The 10477-nt window shown below is 42.7% G+C and overlaps 1 protein-coding gene across 1 annotated transcript; it reads right to left on the bottom strand.

Moving 5' to 3' along the window:
* Positions 1 to 655: 655 nt before the first annotated feature.
* LOC146564427 (transcriptional repressor scratch 1-like) lies at positions 656 to 9879 on the bottom strand. Its single transcript, XM_085292227.1, has 2 exons — positions 8900 to 9879; positions 656 to 4894 (listed from the first exon to the last, which is right to left on the bottom strand). Exons 1-2 carry the CDS (start codon positions 9012 to 9014, stop codon positions 4167 to 4169), a joined length of 843 nt encoding a protein of 280 aa, XP_085148353.1. The 5' UTR covers positions 9015 to 9879; the 3' UTR covers positions 656 to 4166.
* Positions 9880 to 10477: the final 598 nt, after the last annotated feature.

Genomic DNA, 10477 nt, shown 5'->3' with positions numbered 1-10477 from the left:
CAGTTTACGTTGCAAAAGCTTTGAGTTAAAGTAGCACACATAGTACTTTTTAGGGATGAAAAGTGACTAGACTACTGTCTCAAACATTTAGGACTGTAGGTCTATAAATCCATGCTTTTTCTGTTCCCTCGGGGGTCTACTCTCTGGTTTGGAAATAATTTTGGATCACATGCTTCTGAGCATCAATCAGGGTTTGTTGGTTTTGTTATCTTTGACTTCGATTTATCCAATAAGGTTATTAACAAATGCCTTACTGAAAAAAAAAAAGTCCAACATTCCCCTACTTAACAAGTGTTTAATGTCCTAATACAGAGTTATCACGGTGAACATATTTAACCATCAAGTCAGCTGTGAGTTTAATGTTAGCCCAGTGCCTGTCTAAATATACAATATTGACAAAGCTAATGCAAAGTATGGGCTGTTTAATCAGAGCAAGTGTTTTTCTATGCAAATGAACTGAGCACTCTTTTGACTTAAAAGGCAAACTCACTGCAACAGCATGAACTGAAGAAGAAGAAAAAGCTAACAGGAATTTTAATAACTAAATCAATTAACACAGTGTCCATTACCTGCAGGTCAAATTACTTCCTGATTTCTATTATCTTGGATAGTAGGAAATACATATTTCTTAAGACATGACACAGACTACAACAAATTGCCTTGGTTCGTTAAGATTATTCTTTATTATGAAGTGCCACAAAATGCTTTGTGTTCATTGTGCTTACATTGTCTGAATACTGGCTCAAAAAAACCCAGGAGGTCCTCACTCTGCAACAGAGATCCAACCCTCCTGAGGTAAGGTGTGTCAGATATCACTATACAGCAGTAAAAATGTCTCAATCCAAAGGATTCTTTACAAACCCTCTTGCAATAAATGATTATTTAGGTTTATTACCATTCTTTAACTTGAAAATACAAAAAAGAAGAGAGGTCAAGCTAGTACAAGGTTTTTAATTCTTCTCTACCTGAATTCTAGTTAGTTTCATTGTGCTACTTTCTTTAGGGTGGAGATGACTAAAATGGAAGTGCTTAAAGAGGCCAGACCAGGAGCTTGGCCAGAGACAGACACACAGACAAACAGACTCAAAACGAATCCTTTCTCCTTTAAAAACCACTTAATAGCCACACGTCCACTTTAGCCCTAATACATTTAGACTACAGTGCAAAGTTTCAACCAGAGTTTACAATGATACAATTTGGGATAAGTAAACAGAGAAACTGCAGAGATGATACTTTCACCCTTTTTTGTCCTATTCTTACGTCTACTATCAGTGTCTGAGAAACGTGTGTAGAAAAATAAAGGTGATGCTTTTGTTCTCTTTGCGTAAAGGGAATCGCAATCATGCTTTTAACACTGTTTTTGCAGCTGTTTGCCTTTTTTGTATTTATAACTGTTGTTGGGTATTTTGGCCAAAATCATACGTAAAAAGGCAAAAGTGCTCGGCCATAACAGACTGGAGCGCTATGACTAATCATCTGATACAATTCAAGTAATTGCAGCTCAAATCTAGTTCATACATCAAGAAAGGAGATAAGACCTACAATTTGCTGACTCACACACTGATTCCCTCAGTCACAACAGAAGTGCTTCCTTTAATATTGCCTTTAAAAAAAGTTTCTTTGGAAAATATAATTGTATTGTACTGTGTTATTGTGCGGCAAAGCATTTATCACAAACTGTAGACTTTTTGACTTTATAAAATTGTCAACCATGGCTGCCTTTGATCATTCATCTCTGAGATAAAAATTTGTTTAGCTAATGCATCCACATAACCGTGCTGTCCTTTTGTCCGTGTGCCCTTATAAACTGTGTTCAATACAGGCCAGTCCGGACTTACACTGAGTGTCTGAGGAAGCACTGCAATTACAAAAAGCTTTCTTTGTTAAAGATTCACATCTGAATATTAAACCTGTTCTATTTTTTTAATTGCTCAAGCTTCACTGTACACAAAAGTTTAGTCACCCCAAATGGCTCGTCAGCAGGCACCGCGTGCTCACATGTGAGGACGTGCACCCATGCATCTGTGCACCCGTGTTTATGTTTCTTTGCGAGATTACGATGTCGACGTGCTGCATTTTATGATGAACACACAAACATTTTCCTGTGCAAATCTGTGTGTCCTCAGTCTGTCTCCTGGGAAGCTCCATGAATCTGTAGAAAAGGTTTCTGAGCTGCAGAGAACTGGGTTCAGCAACACTGGTATTGACCACCTAGATTAAAGGTTAAATCTTCCATGGGGTCGGGGTTGATTAAAGTTAGCCTGTCCGTAGGTTTCTCGATCTTAGAGTTACCCTTCAGTTGGCCCAGTAGGGGTGAGTGGGGACTACTGCAGAATAATCAGGACTCAGTCTGGTGTATCTACAACAGTTGTAGCTAAGCTGCAATCTGACCATCAAGCTAAAGTGCATGCTGTTCCTGTGGTTTAAGAAAGCACGCTTTATGGGTTGGAAGCGAACCGGAAGAGCAGATGAGTAATTGCATTTCGGCTGAAGTCGACTTTGGTTCAACTTCAACTAAACTTTGTTGTTAACAGATAGCAGCTGCATGTCATATATGCTAGCTGTCAATTAAGGGTGATGGATATCTTATTGCATATTTATCCAATCTAATTGCTATTTTAACCTTAACATAAAGATAAAATTGGTGTTATTAAACTTGGCCGACTGTGACAGGAAATACTGTTTAAACGCATTTAAGTGTCATTTTGCCATCTCATAAACATCAGTAAACCACTGAATTTTGATGTATGGCCAATTATCCAATCTAAGTATCCAATCTAAGAAAAGGCCTGAGCCAAAGTAAGGCCTTGTTTGTTTTTGTTAACAATTAAATCACTAGAGCTATTGCAGAGCAGGGCAGTCAGGGTCATACAGTAGTTATCCTACAATAGGCCTCTCACCCAGCAGGCAGCTGATCCCAGCCTCTCTAGTCTACATCCTACATTAGTTCTACTCACTAAGAGGCAGGCAGTGCATAACAAGAGAGGAAAGACAGGACTTTTCTTTTTGATACTCTAACACTACATTGGCATGTTCCCTGATGTCTGTAATATTAGTATTTTTTCTGTTTATGACTATAGGTGAAGTAAAACATACCTGATTTTTAAACTGCTATACAGTAGTAGGTAATACTTCATAACTTCATCATAAAATACCATGCATTAAGTGATTATTGCTTTTAAAGAGTCCTATGGAGGCTCCAAGAGAAAAAAATAATAATATTGCCCTCGGGTTCTAGCTATAGGATTTTGGCAAAAATCATAAGCTTTTTATGATGTTGGCATAGGTTTTCATAATTTTTTTCTGTTTTCTTTTTTTTTTTTTTGCATGCAATAACGTTAATAAGAAAAAAGATATTAACAACATAATAGGAAAAAATAGTACTCAAAAAAGTGACATATGCTTTGGCCTGTAGTGGTAAAAAGAGGTTGGCAAATATCCTACATACATATACAGAAATTAAAGTGCAACAAATAAATGGCAACACTTTTCATTGTTATCAAATCAAGTATAAACACATAAAAAAGAAAAAAAATGTCAAAACAAATAAATCAATAAATAAATAAATAGTATTTTGACCTCAGTAGTGGAGAGAATATGGTCACTTGGTGCAGCAGAGCATTATTATCATTATTATTACTATTATTATTACTATAATTCTTCCAAAAAAGAAACAACATCAGAATGAAAAAACTTTCACTGCATTTGAGTGCAGGGAGGAAACTAGTAGCTATAGGCTTACTATTGTCTTTGTCGTCATCCTCATCGTCATCCCTTTTTCCAAAATATACGGAGTCATACTGTATCTAGAAGCCAGGAGGAAGTCAGTATTAATGTCTCCATCCTCAATGGACAGAGGAAGAGGACGTGAAGAGTTTTGTTTTGTTTTGTTTTTTGAGGAAGTGCATGCGTCGATCAGTTAAATCCTTAAGTGGGCAAATCTCAAGGAGAAAAAATTGTGCTATCTTCATCATATTCATTATCACGAATAGGCTCCAAGGGAGGCGAGGTGGGGGAGGGGGCAGAGGGCCAGTGAGGAGGGGTGAGGAGGGAAAGCAAGGTCACATTCTGACCCAAAAATATATTGTTTGTGTCTGCAGTTAAGTCCGTAAGGGTAATTGTAATTCACGTCTGCAGTTTTGTCTCGTTTGATCTATATGGGGGGGTCATGCATCTAGGGGGCCGAGAGGAGAGAAGGGGCCTTTGAAGCAGGCAGACTCATAGTGCTTGTTCAGATAACTCTTGAGCGCGAAGGTCTTGTTGCAGCGTTTGCACTTGAAGTGTTTGAAGGCCGAGTGGGTCTGCATGTGAGCGCGCAGGTTCGAGCGGTCTGCGAAGGCCTTCCCACAGTGGGCGCACCCAAACGGTTTCTCCCCTGTGTGCGAGCGCATGTGGCCCTGTAAAAGCCAAGGTCGGCTGAACGCCTTTCCGCACACGTCGCACTTGTGCTTGAGGTCATGAGTGAGCAGGTGCATGGCCATGGCGGGCATGGACACGTACACCTTCCCGCAGGTCGGGCATTTCTTTGCCAGCTTGCTGTCCAGCGAGCGATGCGTTTGTTTGTGCCGGCTCAAGTTGGAAGACGTGGCGTAGGTTTTGCCGCACTCGTTACAGGTGTGCCTCTGGATGGTCCTGGGGCTGCTGAGAGCTTTCCTCTTCGAGCGGCCATCGGTGATGAAGAAGGCATCGACTGTGTAACCCTCGCTCACTGCAGCGTCTCCATTGATATAACCATCCGTGAGTTCTGAGCCAGGGCTGTCAGGAGACTCAGAGTCGGGAGCCCCATAGTCACTGTGGATACCATCGTAGAGAGGATCAGGAGAGGGGACCTTGATGCCACTGTCACTCTCACCATCGTACACAACAGGGCTGATGTAGTCACTGATGTAACCAGCTGTTAATGGAAAACAAACAACAGTATTAGCATATTGAAAAGAGAGCTCATCTTAACATGGTATGGAAATTTAATGGTGTACAGGACTTGACCAAAACATTAGTTACTGGTGCCCCTATTGACATAACTTGATAGGTAGTAAAGAAACTGCTATGTTAAGATTAAGGTGGCAAAACATTTTCTCTGATCACAGAGAGATCCATACCAACAGGAAATGTGAAGGGCATTAATTCCTGCACGCGGAGAAAACTGCAGGAAACACATGAATAAGTCCAGATTAGCATTAAACTGCTGTAGCCTGCTAGACAAGCTTATCTTTCAGTACAGATACAGTAATGACAGAGATTCAGTATGCTGACCAGAATTACACAATCTGAATTGGTGGAATTAAATAAGCGCTTACTCACTGATGCAAACTATTATAATATGCCATTTGGGATATACAGCTGGCTTTACACAGCTGTGTGATGTTTTCCCCTGAATCTTCTTCCCACTCGAGTGCATTTATGTTTATAATAAAGACATAGAGAAGGGATAAATATTTCAAACAGCTGGTTCATCCCACCAGTAACTTGTTGCTGACATGTTACTGTAGAAACACAAGAAAGCCTCCACCAAGTGTTATGGGCAACAACGACAAAAAAACAGTGACATGACAGGTGTTACTGTATTATATTTGATGAAAAACCGATTTGAATTTCCTTTTAAATAAAACCACATATGGCACCAAAGTATGTGAAACATAAGGCAACAGTAAGATCTATTCCTCATCTCATTCTAAATGTAGAGATATAGATTTTAAGAGGCTTTTCAAATGTGAGTGAGCACACCACCGTAACACTGCCACATCTGTGTCCAAGTCAGATCCCTGCATTTGTCTTGCAGATATGACAGTCTCTGTAATCAGCTCACAAACAGCAGATCAGCAGCAACAGGAGCTGCACGTAAAAAAATGTGAATAGACATTTTAAAATACTGAGCGTTAGTCACTTGCCTGCATAACTGTGGACCTTAGCGGTGTATTGAAAGGGTCTGCAGGGTTAGGGTTTGTTCAGGGATAATTCAGCAATACATTTCCCTTAGCCATCAAAGGCTGCAGTCAAGACACTTCTTCTGTAAATGGTAAATGCACACAAGCTGACCCTGAACTCGAGAGAGCTGATTTAGCGTGTGAAAATGAGCATCAGCACCATGGACAGATCCAGTGCAGTGCGTGTCAGGGGCACGATGACGGCAGGCCTGCAGTACCGGCTTGTGGTGTGGTGTTTCTTTTCTTTGTTTCACAAATCTGTGGAGTTGATGACTTGGAGGACAGGCTTTAATTACAGGAATCCATTGAAAAGCTGTACAGGGACACACAGCACAGTCAGCTTATGCTCCTGTTCCCTGATGATTGATGCATTTTTGGAGAAAAATAACGCTCATTCAAATTTTATGTGGAAAATAATACATATCGTTAGCTTCATAGCATAAGTGCCTAAGTCATTGACTTAGTCAAATGACTTAGGCAATTATGCTATGAAGCTAACGATATGTACTTCTTTAATGTGTACTAACCAGCATTATATATAAACAAATGGGTCATACATTCTTAGATTTAAGCGTAAATCAATACCTTTGTCAAAATGCACTTGTTGTACACTGTTGTTTATGTTTTTAATATGGATCGACAGGTTGGATAAGTTAATAGCTCCAATTCATCCTTAATTGTCCCTGAAGACAAGCTAATAGTGGCAATATTAGCTGAGCTTATATCAAGCTGCTCCAACAAAAACTATCAATAGAAACACATTAGGTTCATCACATAATAGAGTGTAAAAATGAACTGGAACAATAACCAACCTATAAGATAAGATCCAACTAATCAATGTTTTTGAGAGGCTGTTATTGTGATGAAAGCACGAAATAATGACCACAGGTTTTGGGACACCTGCGTCGTAGATTCCTGTGCTTATTACTTATGTAGTCTCGGTAATGAACAAGCAACAAGCTCCATGTGACGCACATATTCTATCTCGCACGTATGATCACAGCCATGTAACATCCACTACAACGTCCCGTCACATCATTCACTCACAGGACGCAGGGCGGGACATAAATTATTCCAAAGCCGGTTCGTTCAAGCAGAAGGTTGTTCCCAACACTGCGTTCTGCTGTGGGCTGACTCTGCTCCGAGCCATGTAGAAGCTGCATTAAGCTGTTAACATCGCATGTTAGGGATGGAGACAAAAGGTGGCCGGGACAGGCTGAACAGGCGGCTGATGGCGTGTGAGACCTAGCAGGGCTTGTTAACTTCGACGTCATAAATACATCGCTGACAGCTTTCTTGCTTTACGTGCTGAGAATCACAGACAGGTCCGCGCATGGGACGCACATGTTAGCCTGTGGATGACACTGGGACGGGAGTCATGCGGTCTACACGGGCAGAGGCATCGCTCTCTTTCTTTTCTTCCCCCTGTAAAATGTGACGCACATAGTTGCAGGTTGTGCGGAAGTTTTCAGCTTTGGAGGAGCACAAAACAGCCAATCATTTTGAGTCTTTTCAGGATAATTACAAAAGTCACCCTCATATGGCTAAAGAAACGTCTGAAAATGGTATAAGAGAAGAAATGCATCCACATTCAACAGTTACAGCGTCATAGCCACGGTGCAGAAATCTGCCAACACTGCAAAACTGGGACAGGCACACCTGTACAGAGCACGAGGGGGAAGGGCCACGCACAACGTCGAAAGATGAGCCTGAGATGAGACTCGTTTTATATGCAAAGAAGAAAACAATGTTTCAGGGAAACACTAAAAACCTGAGTGTTTTACAAAACAACGTTAAAACGATGTGTATGCTTCACCTGCAGGCGAAGGTGAAGACTTATGTCAGAAGACCATTATGCAGCTTTTACACACACACACACACACACACACACACACACACACACACACACACACACACACACACACACACACACACACACACACACACACTTATCAGGAGATAACCACGATGTTTCATCAGATTGTTTTCTGCAAACTCAGAGCTACATGGGAGGCAGCTCTTGTGCATCTCAAACATCACCCCGAGCTTGCAGAAGCATAACCGCAAAGGGTTTCGACTAAAACCAAGTGAAAGTGAGCTCGATATGAATAACCACTGTCCCGTTTCTGTCTCCTTTAAGCTTATTTACACTGCGAAGGGAGAGAAAGACCCCGCTGGGTGTAAGCCAGAATCGATGAAACATGCGACGCGCTTGATTTAGTTGATTTCACAAGTGACCTTTTCGCTTCGGCTGCAGCTCAACTCCTAGAGTTGAGCCCAAACGCTTCGACCGAGGATAATGTAACTTATGTACCCCGGTAAATAAAGTCTTAGACTGTGCGGTGTGGTAACATCCAGTTATCAGAGTGCATAGTTTTATGAGATTGACAGGTCTTCTGTGTTTTACTGTCCGAGCTCTTTTGCAGAAGTGAAGCAGCATGCAATTCTTTCACAGTCTGTGCTATTGATAACGCTTTGCTCCACTTTGATATTTTTCAATGCGCTGATTAGTGGAGGGCTTTGAAGCTTTTATTACCCGTGAGAAAAGTAACAAGCGTGTGGTAACTCTATGCTGTCTGATGTTTTGTAATTATCTGCCTTGATTACACCCACATCACCCCACAGGTAGCCAGCCACTCTGCAATAAGTTTCAGAGGTTATTGATGTTAGATGATGCTATACGCAAGATAAAAGGTGAAGAAAAAACGAAATGCGGTGCTGATACACTCTGAGTTCACGCTTACATTTTATAGTTATTGGTTGGCAGGAATGTGCACCGGTGTATCAAGCCCCAGGGTCAATTTTTAACGACCAATCACAGGAGGGAATCCCTTTAAGGCACAACAGGTAAATCCTGTTGAAGTCTCAGTCTTATTTCGGAAACATGTTCCCACCTTCGCCAACCTCCTCCTCTGTGAAATCGATTTTCTTCCGAGACACCTGTTAGTGCGCGCTGTGTAGGCTGCATGACCTACCTTTGTCATGTAGCCGCAGGCTGAGGTCTGTCCTGTGCCGGTAGGCGTTCTCCAGATCCGCCCCGGTGGAGAAATCATCCAGTTTCACCTTTTTTACCAGGAAAGACCTTGGCATGGTGGTGAGACACCGACAAGCTGCGCACACACACGCACTCACAAACACAACGACCCACACTCGCAAACACAGCCGATCGCCGACAGGCAGGCCAGCGTGGTGATTCGCCCGTGACACACCAATCAGACCGGCGGGCCGGGGGAAGATTGTCTTCAGATTGGGGAGAAAGCGCGAGCCTTGAATTGATCCGGTGAAAGAGTTGACGATCAACAAGCGCTTGTGTGTTCTTCCTCTTCTGCTCCGGTCTCTCTCGCTGTCGTCTGTCCGCCCCGTTTAGTCCTCGCGCACAGGAGGAAAGAAATGCAACTTCAGCACCGGACAGCTCCCTCCGAGGCGCGGGGAGGGGGTACGGGGGAGGCGAAGGGGTTGCCTCGTGCTCTTTTGAGCTCGCGGGAAGGCTGCAGACCAGGGGACAGAGGGCTCGCGAGCAGTCAGGGGAGATAAATAAATAAATAAACGAAACAGGCGATGGAAGACACCCCGCAACGCGCTCGGGCCTCTTTAAAGAAGAGGAAGAGGAGATGGAGCAGGGAGAGGAGGAGGAGGAGGAGGGAGGGAGGGATGCGAAGAAAACAAGAGGGAAAATTGAAGGATAATTTTTGGAAGCTTTTCAGTAAGAGAAAAAAAACGGTCGGACACCTCGTCCTCCCCTCTTTGCCAGAGAAATTAGTCCTTTATTCCACCTGATGACGACCACTCAGGCCGGTAAGGAAAAAAAAGAAATCACAGTAAGACTCCCTGCGGACGGATGCATCAACAGCATCCCTTCTTTCTCTCCTCTCTGTATCCCTCTCTCTCTCTCTCTCTCTCTCTCTCTCTTCCCCTCGTCTCTCTCTTTGCAGCTTCCGCGAGGTGTTCCCGTGAGTGTGCCGTCTCGCGATCAGCTGTTGGCATTTATACGGCGCAGTGAGAGAGAGAGAGAGAGAGAGAGAGAGAGAGAGAGAGAGAGAGAGAGATGGGGGGGATGGATAGACGCACGAGTAGAAGGAGTGCTTAATTTAATCCATCCCACATCCCCGGGGAGCGACGACTGGCCCGGATGATTTATTGAAGCTGTTATCACCCCCCCTTCTTTCTCTGTCTTTCATTCTCCTTTCTCCCCTTCTCTTCATTTGTGTGTGTGTGTGTGTGTGTGTGTGTGTGTGTGTGTGTGTGTGTGTGTGTGTGTGTGTGTTTGAAAGAGAGAGAGAGAGAGAGAGACGCCATGTTTTGAGGAGATAAGACTGAAAATTATTGTTATGGTTTTTTAAGCTCATCGATTTGATTGCGCTATCGCAGCGTGTAACACGAATTTTAAATATTGTCCCATTGTGCACGATTCTTAGCAGTCCATGTACTTTCGTTTTTTTGGGTCTCCCCCTACATTTGAGCATATTGTATCTTTTCTTTCTCTCTCTCTCTTTCCTTTCCCATCACATGGATTTTACGGCGGAATATTAACTAGCATGCTGAGAGCCTACTAA

Source organism: Mchenga conophoros, linkage group LG11 (assembly GCF_057382185.1).
Source record: "Mchenga conophoros isolate Kocher_MC1m ecotype Shallow Benthic linkage group LG11, M_conophoros_male_GT1.1, whole genome shotgun sequence".
Classification (NCBI taxonomy): domain Eukaryota; kingdom Metazoa; phylum Chordata; class Actinopteri; order Cichliformes; family Cichlidae; genus Mchenga; species Mchenga conophoros.
This window is presented reverse-complemented; position numbering and strand designations above follow the sequence as displayed.